The 17,629-nt window shown below is 36.5% G+C and overlaps 1 protein-coding gene across 7 annotated transcripts in view; it reads right to left on the reverse strand.

Moving 5' to 3' along the window:
* Nucleotides 1-17,629, reverse strand: part of LOC138173169 (E3 ubiquitin-protein ligase NEDD4-like) — a 507,966-nt gene that overhangs the window by 84,891 nt on the left and 405,446 nt on the right. For 3 of the 7 annotated variants that reach the window (XM_069103074.1, XM_069103095.1, XM_069103059.1), the window contains 4 exons: nucleotides 9,734-9,866; nucleotides 8,504-8,680; nucleotides 2,935-3,009; nucleotides 569-628 (listed from right to left, as the gene is read on the reverse strand). In XM_069103074.1, coding sequence (XP_068959175.1) covers nucleotides 569-628; nucleotides 2,935-3,009; nucleotides 8,504-8,680; nucleotides 9,734-9,866 — 445 coding nt within the window. The remainder of the gene's footprint in view (nucleotides 1-568; nucleotides 629-2,934; nucleotides 3,010-8,503; nucleotides 8,681-9,733; nucleotides 9,867-17,629) is intronic. The other 4 variants (XM_069103087.1, XM_069103063.1, XM_069103067.1 and 1 more) reach the window with 3 other exon arrangements.

Raw genomic sequence — 17,629 nt, forward strand, 5'->3', positions numbered from 1 at the left:
ACATCCCGTAGGTAAAACTAATTTGTATTCCTCAAATATACAACTTAAGGCAAAAAAACTCTTCTAGAGAAATATGAGGTGATAAAAGGATTTGACTCAGACATTTGCAGAGAGAGAAACTGATGTGGATAAGAGCTCACCATATAAGTTCTGATCCCATATTTATAATTCCATTGATGAATTATTAAATCAATATATATTGACTAAATGCACAGAGTAATTCCAGGTAATAGATTAGATTGGAATTATAAGAAAAAGGAAAAAGACATCCAACAACAACAAAAAAAAGCATAACAGATAAAGATGGTAAATGGTCATTTTTAAAAACAGTGAGAGTAACTGCATGGAAAGGTAACAAAAATTCCTAGCATCACAGTACCTTCTATTTTCCTAAAGATAGAATAGGGTATTTAACCAATCAAAGGGTTAAAATAAGAAGTGTATGCATTTTAAGAACACCCTGAAGTCAATGTCGTTTAAAAAGGAGAAAGAAAATCAACCCTCATATAAAATGTTAAAACCAACCCGAATAGACTCGTAGCTAGTATCTGATAAAGAAGAGCATTACCGTAGGTTCTTCACCACCAGTGACAGTTGACGAACGGGCTCTCCTAGTTGGGGCACTCTGCTGTTAAATCATAGTTTAAGTCAGTTAAAAATATTCAGGTAGGGAATTCTCATATTCCATGAATCAGGAATCACAGCTACGTGTGGGTCATTGAAAGTTAACCCCCGAGATCAGAATCCTGTTAAATCAATCCAGTCCGGAAGCAAAACCAAGCTAGCAATCACTGATAATTAGTGGAGAAAGGAATGTGAATTTTTTCCTCTTTAAATTACCAAAAAAAACCTTATTAGTAAATAACAAAGAACTAAGAAGATAGTGTTTTTGATGTGATGAATAAATTCCCAACTGACAACTCCATCAGAATGAAAGTTTCATTTTTCTCTTTAAACAAACAACTATAAGAATTTTTTTTCTTTAAAAACAACTACCACCAAAGAATTCTTCTTTGACATTCTTAGTCCCCACAGGGAAGAATTAAAGAATTCTTGGTTCGGACATCAGTATTTGGCCACTGATGATCAGTGAGTACAAAGCTTGAGAAAGCCAGAGAAGAGTGTTGAGTATATGGGTGTCCTTGAAGTCCCCAAACAGCAGCTTTCAGGAAGGTGAAGCTTTTCAAAAATAACATATACTTTGATCTTACAACAGAAAAAGAAGCAGCGTTAATTCGTTAAGGAGAATCAAAGGATTATTTGGTTGAAAGGAACCCCAAGAGTTCATCAAAGTTCACTGAGACAGGTCTATACCCAAATCATACCAGAAAGACATTTGTCTGCTCTGTATTCTTAACAATCTCATTATCCACCACCAAATGAGGTTTAAGCCACTAGTTAATATGCTATTATGGCCATTCATTTCACTGGATCAGTATTTCATTGTGTGTGTGTGTGTGTGAACTCTAGACTCAAAAATCAATTAAATAAATATAGTGAACAAAAGTTTAATTGTATGGAATCAATTATAGGTCAGTAAAGAATAGGGAACAGAGGTTAATAATTTCTGAAGAAGAGTGCAGATTACCAGTTAGGAGATATGAAGAGTGAAACCAATTATTTGTTATTCTAGTGAATGGACTACTTCGAAAACATTTCTAATTAATTCCATTAAAAAATGCATGTCAATAGAAGACATTCTTTATAGATTTGGAAAATACAATTGCTCATATTTCTATATCATGGCTCATTCAAGTTTAATAAAATCAGAAGATAATAGTGTTTTGTTTGTTTGATTGGTTTACAAAACAAATTTTCTAACGGCCAAATCACAAATTAAAAAGGTTAAATTTTAACTTCAGCAGAAGAAATCTGCATGTACCTGTCATTTTCATGCTTACTCAAAATACCTCCCCAAGACAATTTAAGTATAAATATATATATAATAAACACACACATGCTAATTCTACTTCAATCATATGCAAAACAACTTTTATTAAGCACCTACTATATGAAGATACTGGTGCTAGACACTGGAGTTACAAAGGCAAAAAATGTATTCATTTAAATTTGTCAAAAATAATGAGTCAAATGGTAATTTATGGTCAATTGTTTGGTCCAGGATAACTTCCTTGAGATGGTTCGTGGACTTTATTGGATAATGAGAAAAGACAGTCTAAGCCACTGCTAATTTTCAAAGAAAGTGTTATTGAAGATCCTGGTTAAAAAAATTCAGATAATGGATGTAATTTTTTGGAAAGGGAACACAGAAATTGTTATATAACAATGCCTATTCAGAATACATGTTCACATGAGCATATCCCCTCTTCCATATCTATTTTTTTTTTTTTTGCTTTTTGGAGGGCAATTGGGGTTAAGTGACTTGCCCAAGGTCATATGGCTATTTTTTGTGTTGAGAGTCTGAGGCCACATTTGAACTCAGGTCCTCCCGACTCCAGGGCCTCTATTCACTGCGCCACCTAGCCACCCCATTCTATATATTTATATATATATTTTATTAATCTAAGTAACTCTTTAAAACTAAAAGAAATTATTAACGTGCATTGCCAGCAAATTACTTCTTGGCAAAAACTATAAGCAGATGAATAAGAATTGGTATTGAGTTGGGCTAACAGGATCATGAGCTTTTAGTGTTGAGATCATTTATTCCAAATGTTTCTCCTTAATGATGAGGTAGTTTGAAGGGGAGTTGATGTGCCCCTCACATATGACTATAATCAAGGAAAACCAGGCTTCCGTATTTTGGTGACAGATGGGGCTGTGAATTTTTTCTTTTCTTTTTCAAAAATGTGGATATCCATAGTTGGTTAAGAATATCTATCTGCCCAGGAAAAACTGCTTTTTTGTATCTAAGGGAGGATTTCATATGTTATAATTTATCATCTAACAACTAAAAATTAGCTTTAAGTTTACCGGTGGTAGATGAGATTGTTCAGCAACTCCATCTGTCACGCTGCAGGACCTCAGTCTTGAAGAAGGTTCTCTTTGCTGGAAGAATAAGAAAAAATATAAGCTGTCAAGTTCATGAATTAAAAAAAAAATTTGATCAATTAAAAAAATCATTCAATCCATTCACTGAAAGCAGAATGAATTGTTTTTCTTTACACTACTTTTCTGCTACTACTATAGCATGAAGGATAGTCAAGAACAAACCATCATCTTTCCAAGAAAAATATTTAAAATAAAATCACCTTCTGTTTTTAGTTCTCAATATTTTTATCCAGATGGTCTCATGCTTGGGCCCTAGTTAGAATTAACTACAAAAAGTAGGAAAAAGAATCCAAGAAATAAAAGGACAATAAATATGGTCACATTTGCATTTCAGTCCTACATTTAAAACTAACTTGAAAAGCAAGTAGAACACTATTGTAGTATGCAAACTCTTCAGGGAAGGTAGAAACCATAATGATAAAGGAAAGAGAAAGGAAATGAGAAAGAAAACAGTGATGTATGATAATGAATAACATTCAATGAATGCCTACAATACATAAAGCACTGGACAAAACAAAGAGTTAATTTTAATCTTGGTGAAGAGGGACACGCATAACTTTATCTTAACTTTCACAAATCAAGAATTCTTAAACCCAGCCTCTGAGGAAAATTCAGTAAATCTCAGGAAAAAAAAAAGAAAAGAGAAAAAAAAACTAAAAATGATATGGAAAATGTTGCCTATGCTTGAAAATTTGCCATGAAGTGTTCTGTTCATAAGGTCAGATAATTTAAAATGGCAAAAGAAATACTAACCAAATCACATGGCCAATGAATATATGAATCTCTTGTATTCATAGAATATAGATTTCAATAGATGACCACTTAAACAGTGACAAGCAATGTTTGTAGATTTGTGTGTGTGAGATATTTAAGTATAATGTACATATACATCAGTCATCAAGGAGCTATAATTTCATCAATGTAGGAATACCTTCCAACAATGCAGATCTTAATCTGTCTATAAATTAGGAGATAAATCCTATTGAGTAGCTTGAGGATCAGAGGTTACACATATGGCTAATTAGGGTCAAAAGTAGAATTTGACTCCAAGACTTCCTTGTTCAAAAGCTAGCAGTCTGTTCGCTTTGCCATGTTGACTGTGTGCATATGTCATATTTTATTCATTTTTATTTCCCTCATTTAATTCCTGCTCTCATCTATTTCATCATGGTATGGATGCAACCTTAGGTTATCAAATGCAAGACCAGTAGAAAGGAAAATCTACTAAGCTCTACCAAGCTATGAGTCTTTGACGACAGTGATAATGGGCCCTTTCATCCAAGGGTAGATCCATTACCTGGAGATTTAACACCAAGGGAGGAATTCCACTGGTCATAGCACACTTACAAGACTCTATGAAGAAGAGCTCATGATTCACCTTTTTGGAAGACGTTTCTTTAAAGTAATGATGCATATTCACTACCCACTTTTTACCTAGTGTCATCTTGGTTTTGTTCATTCCTTCCATATGGAAATAACTTAACTGCAGATGTAGAACACTCAAAACTTTTATAATTATGAATAAGTCTCTACGAAGGTAAATTTTTCATGGGGATGCATCAGGATATAGATTTCTGAGTAAATGCCATTCAAATATCCCTGGAACACGGATTGAAATAAAATGGCATCAGAATAGTAGGCAAGTTAGAAAAGGTGGGTCTGCATATCTTTTTTCCTAGAAGCTCTTCTTTTGAGGAAATGATTTTATCATATTTGAAGAGATTATTTTAAAGTGGCAATATGGCAGCACTAAATCTAACGAATATTTTATCATATAAGTAAATGCAATTATTGTTTTTAATTTAATCAGTAAGGACTGCTATTTTAACATTAACTACATAAAATTATTATTGTGCTTGCATTAGGTACAATAAAGGTAATTAGCTACTGCAGATTCTTTGTAAAAGACTGGGCATTTCTATCATTTATAGGCCCTAATGTATGGTTTGATCACTTATTTTGTTTCCATAACAACAATATTCAATTTCATTTGTGTTTCTAAGCTATGCAATATCTCTTTCCCTCTCCCTCTGGCACTAAATTTTAATTTGTATTTTTCTTTCTCAATGGCATTTCTCTTTTTATAAAAACAGTCATAATTTCAATATGAAACTACATTAAGATTAATTTTAGCTCATTAACTGGGGGAGGGCAAGTTTTTAAAAAAAATTGTCCATATTAAAGATTTTATTTATGAGTATCAGTATTGCACCTACATTTTTATACAGCCTTCCTCCACTGTAAATTAGATGCTATGTTGATAATGGGTTCTTTGGCTAAAATAATACTTTCTCAAATACCCTTTCCAGTGGACATCCTGTCATTGTTTGCAAGAGTGCATCTTCATTCTTCATTACGTTACACTGGGGCTGCACTTGTTCTCATTTTTAAAGGTAAGTAGTTGCTTATTGTAGGATTTTCTGAATATACTGTCGGATCACACAATTTAACGACCCCATATTGTGATTTCCCCTGCTTCTTCTGCTTCTCCCCTCTAGGACCAGCACCACCCAAAATTCATGGACTTTTGTGAACCCTGTATCTTCTGTTGCCAAAATGCTCTTAGTAGTGTCCTAGAAGACAATTCCCCAAGGAATTTAAACTTTTGGGAAAGAGAAGTCACTTTTCTCTCTACATTTGCCCTAAGTGACCTCTTCCAACCTTCTCCTGGTTGGATACCATTCTTACTTTATGTGAATGTCTCATAACCCATCATTTCCGGCACTAACCTTTATTTTGAGCTCTAGACTCATATTCTCAACTGCTCACTAAACTGGGATGCCCTACTGACATTACAAATTCATCATGTCCAAAACAGCCCTCAACTTGTCAAAGCCTATTCCTCCTTTTGACTTCCCCGTTTCAATTAATAGCACCACCATCTTTTCCAGATAGCAGATGTCAACTATCACGGTTCTCCTCTGACTCTTTTTCTTACCCCTCATATTTAATCAATTTAAATTGATTAGATTTAGTCCAATAGATTCTAATGCTTTAATATCCTTTGAATTTATTCAATCTCTCAATTCCTACTGGTACTGCCTCAATTCAAACCTTTATTCATGATCTCTTACCTAGAATAGAATAGTCTCCTAACTGGTCTACATTGCTTGTCTCTCCTCTATCCAATCCATCTAATATTTCTCCTAAGTTAATCTTCCTACTGAAGTTCCAATTATGATGCTTCACCAATGAAGACATTGATGACGCTTCTCCACCCAACAAGTCAAATGGCTCCAATCGCCTACAATAAACATTCTGGGTTTCCTTTCCTAGAATTTAATGCCCTTCATAATCTGGCTTCAATCTGACATCTCCAGCTGTATCTCTGGATGCTCCTTTTCACCTCCCCTAAAGAATAGTCCAACCAAAGAATCCGCCATTCCCCAAAGACATCCTATTCTCTTAGTCTCTACCCATTTGCTCACATGATCCTTATGGCTAGAACTGTTTTTGCAGCATTCTTGTTCTCTGAAATGCTGCTCAACTCTCCAAATCCAACCGCCTTTTCCAAATAATAATTATAATAATAACTAACATTTATATAGTACTTACTATGTATCAGGCACTGTACTAAGTGCTTTACAATTATTATCTTACTTGAACTTCATAACAGCCTTGGGATAAACCTTCCCAGATCCCATCCTGCCACAAAAAAATTCTTCCTTTCTTTGAAGTCTCTCATAGCAGTTTCTACTCTTCTCCCAATTATATTTCTTGGAAGTCATTTGTCTACTCTCTTACTAGACTGTAAGCAGCTTGAGGAAAGGGAGTGTTTTATTCATTTTATATTTCTATCAGTACCTAGCATACTGTCTTTCAAGAACCATAGGCATTCAAATGTTTGTTGAACTTAAGTGAAAGGAAGAACTAAATTAGCAATGGAGACAGTATTTCTAGACTCATATTCTTGTCTTCTCCACAGAAATGTGGTGAACTACATTAAAAAAAAAAAAGCAAAGCTGTTGTAGTCCCAAGGAATAAATGCCTATGGGCCATCTCTTAATATTCTGAACTATTTAGGTGGGGATTCTATGCTTTGTGGTAAGCCTGGCTCTGATGCTTTTAATAACCACCTGGCTACAGAACAAATGCCCCCACATTTGTATATAATAATTGCTCGTAAGTATTTCATGAGTATATTATATAACGGATAAAACTAAGATAAAAAGAATTAATGATTTATGTTAATCATGAGAAATTATACTGGACATAAAAGAGGCAAGAGTGGTGCAATGGAAAGAGCATTTGGCTCTGGAGACAGAGGGGCTGGCTACAAAGCCCACCTCTGCTACTTACTTACCACCTGTGTGACTTTAGGCAAGTCCCCTAACCTCTATGGGCTGGAGTTTCCTCATATGTGAAATTGGAGAATTATACTAGATCAGGCCTACACAACATATGGTCTGTAGTTCTCTTGTGGCCTGCCAAAGGATTTCAGGCACTCGTGAAAAATGTAGGGTTGTCACTGCACACTCTTTCCTGTTTGTTCTGTGATCTGTAGCAACTAGCCACCATCAGTCTATCTCTAGTCTAACCTATCTGTGGCCTGAAGAACTTCAACCTATTTGAATTTTGACCCCTACCTACTGCCAAGTTGTGCAGGTCTGGACTAGATGGACTCAGAAGTCACATCTAGCTCTAAATCCAAGATTCTAAAAATCAAACTGTTAAAAAAAATTCTTACCCATTAAGGACACATCTAGAGATCTGGGTACACTAAACAAGCTTTCCTAAGCTTACCTATCCTCTTAGAGTAGGAGAGGCTTCTTTCTCTCCTTGGGAAGCACTGGTCTCTTCATATATGGATGTATAACTGACCTCTGGAGACTACAATGTTTTCTACTTCTTGCAGAGAAGTAGATCCCCCAACCTGGATCTCTCCCTATGTTTCCCTCTCAGAGGAACAATTTCTCTGTCCTAAAATTGACATCCAGATAGGATGTCTTGGGCTCACAGAAAATCAGTAGTGTCCAGAGCTCATCAGATCAAGCACACAAGTATGATAATGCAATGCAAATTTGCACTGATCATTAGAGGTGAATTAGTCAAGTTTGATTATTTCTATCTAACAGAGAGCAGTACAGGGACATGGAACGTCTCTAAATTACTCAGGAACCCAGCCACAGGTCTCTCAAGTCATAATCTGATGTAATATCTCATTACTGTTGAAGCTTAAGGATTTCAGGTCAGAGGGAAAGAATTCCTAAGAGTGAAAATAATTAAAATAGTAAGATCTAATTGGGGAGGGAAGGGTGAAGAAATAGTAACTTATTTAAGACTGAAAGAACTTAAGTTTGCTCCTTATCCTTCTGGGGGAAGGTTTACTTGGGCAAACAGCAAATGAATGCCAGTGATAGGAAAATCTAGTAATTATTTAATCACTAAAGTCTAAAATATTCACACATATACAATTTTACCTAAGTCAAAACAACCAACTGCAAAAATAAAAATGTGCTCCATCTCTGTTTCCATAAATACTACTGCTTACAATCAAAGAACTGAATTGTTCCCCATTGGAATCCGGAGTGATCTGAAGTCTTCTGTTCAATTCCTCTGACAGTTCTTGAGGACTGGTCCGAGATACTGGAGAAGCAGGAGGTGGTGGTAAGACCAGACTAAGAGAGTCTCCGGTTATATTCACTTCCTCTGAAATGGTTTCCCAAGGCTTATAAGAAATGAGAAATTATTGTAAATGCTAGAGATGGGATTTTGGTTTGTGCTATTTCCCCATTGATTTAAATTTTAAGAGGTCTTGATTATAAGGTGATTTACTGAATTAACCATAATACACTAGTACTGAGGGGGAAAAGCCTCAGTACAGAATCCATTTAAAAACTGAAGTTAACAGAGGAATCATTTTATCATTTGAATGAAAACTCCATAGGCAGTTGGCAAAAGAAATGAACAATTTTTTAAGGAATTCTTTCATTTCCAAATTTAAAAATAAAAAGGTCAAGTAAATGGCTCAGAAAGGTATAACTTTTTTTCGTAAATATTTAGAAAAATATTGCCTTTAGCAATATTAATATTTACAGAAGCATTAATAGGGTAAACAAGAACATATCTCATTAAGTTTATCAATAAAGTATTGGCTCTTCTTTTTATTAAAACATATCTTTTGAAGAAGCAAATGCCTAAAAATGATGTGGCTGTCTATAATGTAAACCAGCTGATAACAGAAAATAGAGGATCTTGGTGGAAATGAATCATATATTTATCGTCACTAACTTTTGATTAAATGTTCCAGGTGCAGGTACCATTAAGACAAATTATAAAGTTATATAAATAAGTGATATCCAATAACTGTATTTATTGTTGACAAAATTTCTCAAGATATTACACAGTTGAATAGCAAACCTATATCTCCATTCTACTCCATGTTCTACTTCAATCTCCCAAAAGTGAAAAGTATGTTTCTACTGAATTTGACTAAAAAGAGGTGAATTGTCCTAGAGAAAAACGCCACCAAAAACTGAAAATATTTCTAAATTTGTGCATACTTTGTATGAATGTCATAGAAAATCATTCCCTTTTATAACACTGCACCAACACATATATGTCAGACATAGGTCATAAAAGTGTGCAACTGGCTATGAAGATTTATCTTGGATTTACGAACAAAATTTACTGAAAACGTGTAAAACATAAAACCACCCTTAAGACACCAAAAGTGGAATACACAAAGTTGATGAAAGATGTCAGGAATGGCACTACATACTTCAGAGACATCTCCACCTTCTGCAGGTTCAGGTTCCAAATCTTCACTAATATGTCGCCGGGAGCGGAAACGTCTATGTGCTGCCTCTTGATTTATCTGTCTGATGTTGTTATCCGACTCAGAGGACATATCACTGGGAATTATGGAAAGAGGGAGAAAAGAATAAGGATTACCAGTAGCATCTTCATCAATAAAACAAATATTGAGAGATTAACCTATATAAAGCATGGTGACAACCTTTTAAAGGTGAACTTGAATTTACTTTGTACATATTCATTTTGTCAACTTGGCTTTGAAGAAACAGAGAAGATTAATCTAAGAATTATGTGCAGTTTCTCAAACAAATGGCATCAAATACGGAGTGTAATGAGATTTTAGGCTTGTAATGGGGACACGGTGTTCTAATAGCTTTTTTTTTCTTTAAACCATAAATTATGCAAAATGTTCCTGGAAAATACAGCCAAGAATTTGGATCACATATGAATCATTTAGAGAAAAATTAAGTTTTTTTTAGGAAAAGTCATTCTGAAGAACGGGTTGTAAGATGTTGATATAAGATGAAAACTTTCTTTTTAAATTCCAAAACCAAAGAGTAGATTGTCTTATTTACTAATCTTAAGGTTTGTTTCTTGGTGGGGAAGGAACTGAAGTCTCCACTTGTGATTCCATAGAGCTCTTTGTGAATAAACCCTCTCTAACAAAGTCAATGCATCTGACTGAAACTAATAGTCTTAGGGAGTCTCCTGGAGGACCCAAAACATTAAGTGACTTGTCCAGAGTTACAAAGCCAGTCCATTTCTGAACACCCTTAACTTAAATTGGAAATGAACCCAGTAAGAGTTTTAAAACTTTAAGTTAATTGACAATGAAAATTATACTTTCAAAAAGGGGGTGAGGGGACTGAATACCATTTCCTCTATGTAACTTTTCAATTTGGGGTTGTGGAATTTTTGATATTATAATCGATCCAATCACTGAACAAATACTTATTAACCATCAATTATGTGATAAACACATACATCTTGCCCTCTTCCATTACCGTCACTGGTAATACTCAAAAATCCTGAAAACAAATGGGTCTGCTTGTGTGGACAAGGAAGATATAAAGAAATTTTAAGGGTGTGAAAACCTTAAAAAATGCTTCCTCAACTTATGACTGATGAAAAGAGTCATACATAGAAGACTAAACTGGCATATGGCCATGTTCTCATGAGGGAAGGGTGTAAGAATTGGGAACCAAATAACTGGAGTCTATTTCATTCTTTGGACCCTTTCTCCAAATGTCTTTGCTTAGAACAAGCTGGTGAAAAGGAATTTCAAAAAACCAAACCAAATCAACAACAAACAAATTTCATTCGTTTTCTAAAAAGCAAACGAGTCAGGAGGAACTGGAGGAGCTGGTAGATGGAAGAACTCCTAGGTGAGGCAGCAACGTCCTTGGCTATTAATAAACTTCTTTGCTCTACTGTTGGCAATGTTAACGTGGTCTTTGTTGGTATCAGCCTAAGGAGTTACATGATTTATTTATAATAATAATAATAATAATAATAATAATAATAATAATATTTATTTATTTGTTCTTGCTTGTTCTGGAAGTTAGTCTTATTGCCCACCTCTACGTACCTATGTGTCTACGTACCTCAGGATATTGCCCACAAATGTCAGATTTTCTTTCACCTTGTCTTCTCTGGCATCATTATTTATCTGTTTAATATAGCCTCCATCGGTTTCCCTGCACCTTTCTCCTGAGATTAACCACGGGTTCTATGGCTTAGCTGTTATGACATCATCTTCCCAGGGGAGTGTTCACCGCATAGGCTTTGTCATACAATACCTTTGATGTCCTATTCCAAGGGCAAGCACAATGTGCTTCTTTCATTGTTTATTTGACCCATGTATTCTTATATACTGTTCAGTTTTTTCCCTTGTACATCTGGCATGTTGTCAGTTTTGATTCCTACATCCTAAGATTCAGTGACTAAAGGACTGTCCTTTTACTTTCCAGGAATGCAATAGTCACTTTGCCTGAATTTCTTCTTTGGAGATATTGCTGGTGATGGATCAAAATATTAGACAAAGAAACGGCAATCGGAATAATTGGTTGGTTTCTGCTCTCTTGTCTTTCTGTCTCTAGGTAATCTTTTCAGTTCATTTACTGTCAAAAATTTACTGGCATCTTTTGTTTTAAAATCCCTTTGATTTCTGAATATATTCCTCCCTCCTCTCCTAATAATTGGCTGGTCACCACTTATGATGACTTGTTACTCCATAGCAAGTTATATGTTCTCATGAAGAAAATACCACTTAAAATTAAGAGCTCAAAAAAGAGTAGAAGCCAAAAGTTCGAAATTTGCCATAAGAACAAATTCAAATTTTGGAAGTCGAATTTGTAAATGTAACTATAAACTCAATCAATCATTGTCTTTCAACTGGAAAAGAGCTGACATGTGGGAGAGCAGTATGAAGATAAGGTATTAGGTCACAGGTTTGCAGAGAGAGAGTGTTAAAGAGGTCATTGAGTCAAAAACATTAACTTTACAGATTAGGAAATTGAGATTAAACAATTTGACTCAGGTTACTTGAAGAGACACTAAATAAATCAATAAAGACTACTTCTTTGTGTAAACCTTACAATAAAAAGCATCATATCTGAATGTTATAAGACCAACTACAAAGATATGTCATAATAAGTGACATTAATATAGGAATTTAGAATTTGAAATACATATATTGTCTCATGTAAACCTCAAAATAACTCTGTTATCTTATTAATTTCCATTTCAGAAATGGGGAAATTGAAGTTCAGAAAGATTACATGACTTTTCCATTATTGCATAACTACTCAATGTCAGAGGCAGGTTTTGAATCCAGGATTTCCTGATTCTCAATCCAGCACTGTATCCATTATACTAAATGGTTTCAATTTATTATTCTAAAACAGTGCAAAGACTAATTCAAGAGGCAACAAGTATACTTCCTGCTGCCAGCCGTCTCCCAATTGAAATGTGGAGAGCCTCGAGGGTGAGGAGCAACCCCTCCCTCTGCTTCAGGCCTCTCATCTCCATCCAGTCATGAACATTCTCATACCTGGTCATACCCTTCACATCCCAGTGACTCTACACTCTTGTAGATCATCATCCAAAACCCATTCCATACCCCTCACCATCCAGTTCTTCATTCCCATACCCCTCCACACCCCCACCCCAAAGTATCATCCTCGCTCCACCCAGCCCTTCCACTGTGCCCTCTGGAATGCCTGCTCCATAGGCAAGAAACTTCACTTATCTTAAGTCTATTCCCTTCTCACTCCTTCAGTCTTGACGATCTCACTGAAATTTCACTTTCCCTGATGACACAGCCTCCCTAGCCACGCTTAGTATTGGCTTCACCTTCTTTCCTTCTCCTCGGCTCGTGGATCAAGGCAGGTGGAGCTGAGATATTCCTTGTTCTCCATGACCATTTCCAGGCTCTCCCCCTTGCTCCATTAATTAGTAACCAATCCTCATTTGAGATTCATGTTATTGATATCTACCATTCAATCAAATTCCTGGTAGCTATTGCCTATAGACACCTCCCTTCTCCCAGGGTCATTCTCTGTTGTTCCTCAGGGAGTTTGATATTTGACTTAGAATTTTTCTCTCCTCCCCCACTCCTGCCCTCATATATATTAATTCTCCTCCAAATACCCTAACCATTCAAAGTTTCTCAATCTATTCACCTCTCATGAGCTACTCTTCCACTCCATCTCAGCCACATGCAAAGATAATCATAACCTTGATCTTGAAATCACCCACAAATGTATCATTTCCATGTTCAAGAATTCCAAAATTCCCTTCCTTGCCTGACCATAATCTATTGAGTTTTCACCTCTCACTCTGCCTTCCCTCAAAGAACCATATTTTTCATCCACACTGTGACCTCCAATTCTTCCAACTGAACTTTCAACTCTCTTTCATTACATTTCCCTTGTACTAGCCACTGTCCCCTCTTCTCCCCATCTTGACTCCCGAGTGAACCAATTCAACTCTATACCATCTTTCTCTCTTGAATCCCTAGCTCAGGGGTAGAGAACCTGTGGCTTCCAGGCCAAATATGGCCTTCTAGTTCCCTGGGTGCAGCCTTTGGACTGAGTCCAAGTTTTACAGAAAAATCCTTTTATTAAGGGGCTTTGTTCTGTGAAGTTTGGATTCAGTCAAAGGGCATCACTTGAGACCTAGAGGGCCACATGTGGCCTCAAGGATGCAGATTCCCCACGCCTGCCCTAGTCCATCTATCATACTGTCAATTATGTCCAACCAGATCTCAGCTTTAGATCACATCCAACATTCGCTGCCTTTGTGCCTACACATGTGTTGCTGAATGAAGGTGGGGAAAATCACGCAACCATTCTTACTGGCTTCACTACAAATTTACGTTGCACAACCTTAACTGGGCCCTCACTGCTGCTAAACAGTCTTATACCTCCCTTACCAACTCATTATCCCACTCTCCACAGTTGTTCTTCCAGACCTTTTCATCCCTCCTCAAACCTCCCTTTCTCTTTACTCTCAGTAGAGAAACTTGTCTCTTATTTTACAGAAAACGAACAAACCAGGCCATTTGGTGCCAACTCTCTCCTCCCCTTTCTCATCGATCGCTCATATGCCTTCTGCTACTGTTTCCTCCTTCATTCCAGTTTCACATTACAAAGTGCCCTTTCTCCTTACCAAGGCTAACCACTCTACTTGTGCAAGTGATCCCATTCCATTCTCCTCCAACAGATCCCCCCTTCCGTGGTCCCCACTCTTTCACTTACTTTCAATCTCTCCTCTCTACTAGCTCCTTTCCTCCTGCCTAAAAACATACCCGTGTCTTCCCTATCCCGAAAAGAACACAACCCTTCTATCCTTGCTAACCATCACTCTATATCTCTCTTCTGCCTTTGTAGCTAAACTCCTAAAAGGTCATCTACAATAGGCGCCTCTGCTTTCTCTCTTCTCACTCTAGTCTTAATTTTACCCTTGCAGTCTGGCTTCTAACCTTATCATTCCATTGAAATTGTTTTCTCCAAAGTTACTCAAAGTCTGTTAGCTGCCAAATCTAATGATCTTTTCTCAACCCTCTTTCTTCTTGACCTTTCTGCAGACTCTCACACCATACTACTTCACTTGGGGATCTCATCAGCTCCCAGAGATTAATTACTCTTTCCAGGTTGATGATTTTCTCTTGCCCCAAACCTTCTGTTGACTTCTAATCTCCCATCTCCAAACACCTTTCAGACATCTCAAAATGGATGTCCAGTAGACATCCTAAATTCAAGAGAACTCATTGTCTTTCCCTGAAGGCCCCCACGCCCTCTTCCCTATTAGTATAGAGGGCAACACCATCCTCTCAGTCCCTCAGGCTCACAATTGAGGAAACATCCTGGAGTCCTCACTATTTTCTCATCTAACCCCACTCCCATCTCTATATCCACGCTGTCACTAAGGCCTATCGGCTTCATTTTTCTTACATCTCTTGAATATGTCCTGTTCTCTCCTCTGATACTGCCACTGTTCTAATGAAGACCCTGAAATAACCTCCTGGTGAGTCAGTCTGCCTCAAGTCTCTCTTTACTCCAATCCATTCTGTATTCAGCCTCTAAAGTGATTTTTCTAAAATGCATGTCTGATCATGTCACCTCCCAGAGTCAGGGGTGGGGAACATGTGGCCCTCTAGGTCCTCAAGTACAGCCCTTTGACTGAATCTAAACTTCACAGAACAAATCTCCCCTTAATAAAAGCATTTATTGGGGGTCCTAGGTGGCACAGTGAATAGAGCACTGGCCCTGGAGTCAGGAGGACCTGAGTTCAAATCCGGCCTCAGACACTTAACACTTACTAGCCATGTGACCTTGGACAAGTCACTTAAGAGAACTGCCTTGATTTCCTCCCTCCAAATCCTGCCACCTTCCCCCCAAATAAGTAAAAATATTTATTCTGTAAAACTTGGACTCAGTCAAAAAGCCTCAACCTCTTGGTTGTTTCACAAATAAGACATTTCCATCTCTCTGCTCTAGACATTTAATCTTGCCTGTCCCCCCATGCCTAGAATGTTCTCCCACCTCTACTCCCTCTACTGACCTCCCTGGCTTCCTTTAAATCCCAACTAAAATCCCACCTTCTACAGGAAGTCTTCCCTAACACCTCTAAAGTCTAGTGCTTTCCCTTTTACAATTATTTCATAATTATCCTGTATATAGCTTCCTTTGTATATATTTGTCTGCAATTGTCTCCCCTATTAGATTGCAGACTCTTTCAGGGCAGGGACTGTCTTTCGCTTCTTTTTATATACCTAGTACTAACACTGCCTGGCACGTGCTGGGTGATTAATAAATATTTATTGGTTGATTAATTTTAATAGTCATTTACCCTCTCTGCATCTCAGTTTACATATATGTAAAATGAGAGGATAAGATATAATTTCTAAGGCTCCTCCCTGCTTTAAATTTCTATGATTTTATGATTAAATAAGGAGAAAAGAGGCAAATCTACCATACTAGTGAAGTATGTGACAATGAAATTTTGAAAAAAAAAATTGACAATACATCTATTTACCCCAATTAATCCCACAAAAAAGTAGCTTAATCTTAAAAAAATCAAGTGTCCTACACCAATAAGTTACAATCAATGGTATGCCATTTGTACATAAATATATTTAGATCCTTTAAAACAGTATGTCCTCTTAAGTAGATCATATATTTTCTCGGTGATTTTTTTTTCTTCTCCTTTTGGATAGGGGAAGGCAGGGCAATTGGGATTAAATGATTTGTCCAAGGTCACGGCTAGTGTCTGAGTTAAGTGTCTGAGGCCAGATTTGAACTCAGGTCCTTCTGAGTCCAGGGCTGGTGCTCTATTCACTGTGCCACCTAGCTGCCCCTCGGTGATCTTTTTAAAAATATTAATTTTGTTAGCAGCAATTTCAGAGACAGAGAAATGGGTGAACTGAAGCTTAGTCCACATTCCAATTAATATAGCTTCCCAATTATTGGACTTTAATTAATTAAAACTGATAGCATTGGTTCATACAAATATATATATGTATATATATATATGTTTTCATAACTATGCTAAAGATAAATCAATAATTTGTCTAAAAATATTATTCTATTAACTTAGACCATCAATGAGATCTAAAATTAAGTGTGCTTAATGAATGAAATCTGAGAAGTAAGAAATTGGTGTAATTATGGCCATGTGAATGAATGTATAATTAAAATCAAAGCACCCAAATGCACAAATTACACCTCTATATCACAGAATGAACATGATTAAAAATAAAGCTATGCTAGCCATGTAATATTATACTTGCAGTTTTATGTTGTCATAGCCAATTTATACAATATTTTAGATTTAAGTACACTCTGTGATTACAAAAATTACCCAATTTAAGAAAACAGAAAAAACACAAAAGGAAAAACCAGTTTTTTGGAAAAAAATAAGTTCCTTTAAATCTCACAGTTTAAATTCTCTGATGTATTTTGGTATCCCTTAAGGGCATGATGAAAGGGCAGCTAGGTGTCTCAGTGGATAGAACACTAGATGTAGAGTCAGGAAGACTCCTCTTCCTGAGCTTAATTCTGGCCTCAGACATTTACTAGTTGTGTGACGTTGGGCAAGTTACCTAACCCTGTTTGCCTCAGTTTCGTCATCTGTAAAATGAGCTAGGAAGAAAGTGGCAAACCATTCCAATGTCTTTGCCAAAAAAACTCAAATAGGGTAAGTTTCAGAAATAAGTGAACAAAGGGTGATGAAAGCTTCAGTTCACATTTTTGAGGATGGGTTTTCTTTCCTGCCTCAGCTGGAAGTACAGTGGACAGGTCTAATCCCTATACTGACAGGCACTGAAGCTTTGAAATGCTATTTTTCCAGCCTGGGC

Source organism: Petaurus breviceps, unplaced genomic scaffold (assembly GCF_028583685.1).
Source record: "Petaurus breviceps papuanus isolate PSGF00001 unplaced genomic scaffold, PetGlider_PUasm1.0 129, whole genome shotgun sequence".
Classification (NCBI taxonomy): domain Eukaryota; kingdom Metazoa; phylum Chordata; class Mammalia; order Diprotodontia; family Petauridae; genus Petaurus; species Petaurus breviceps.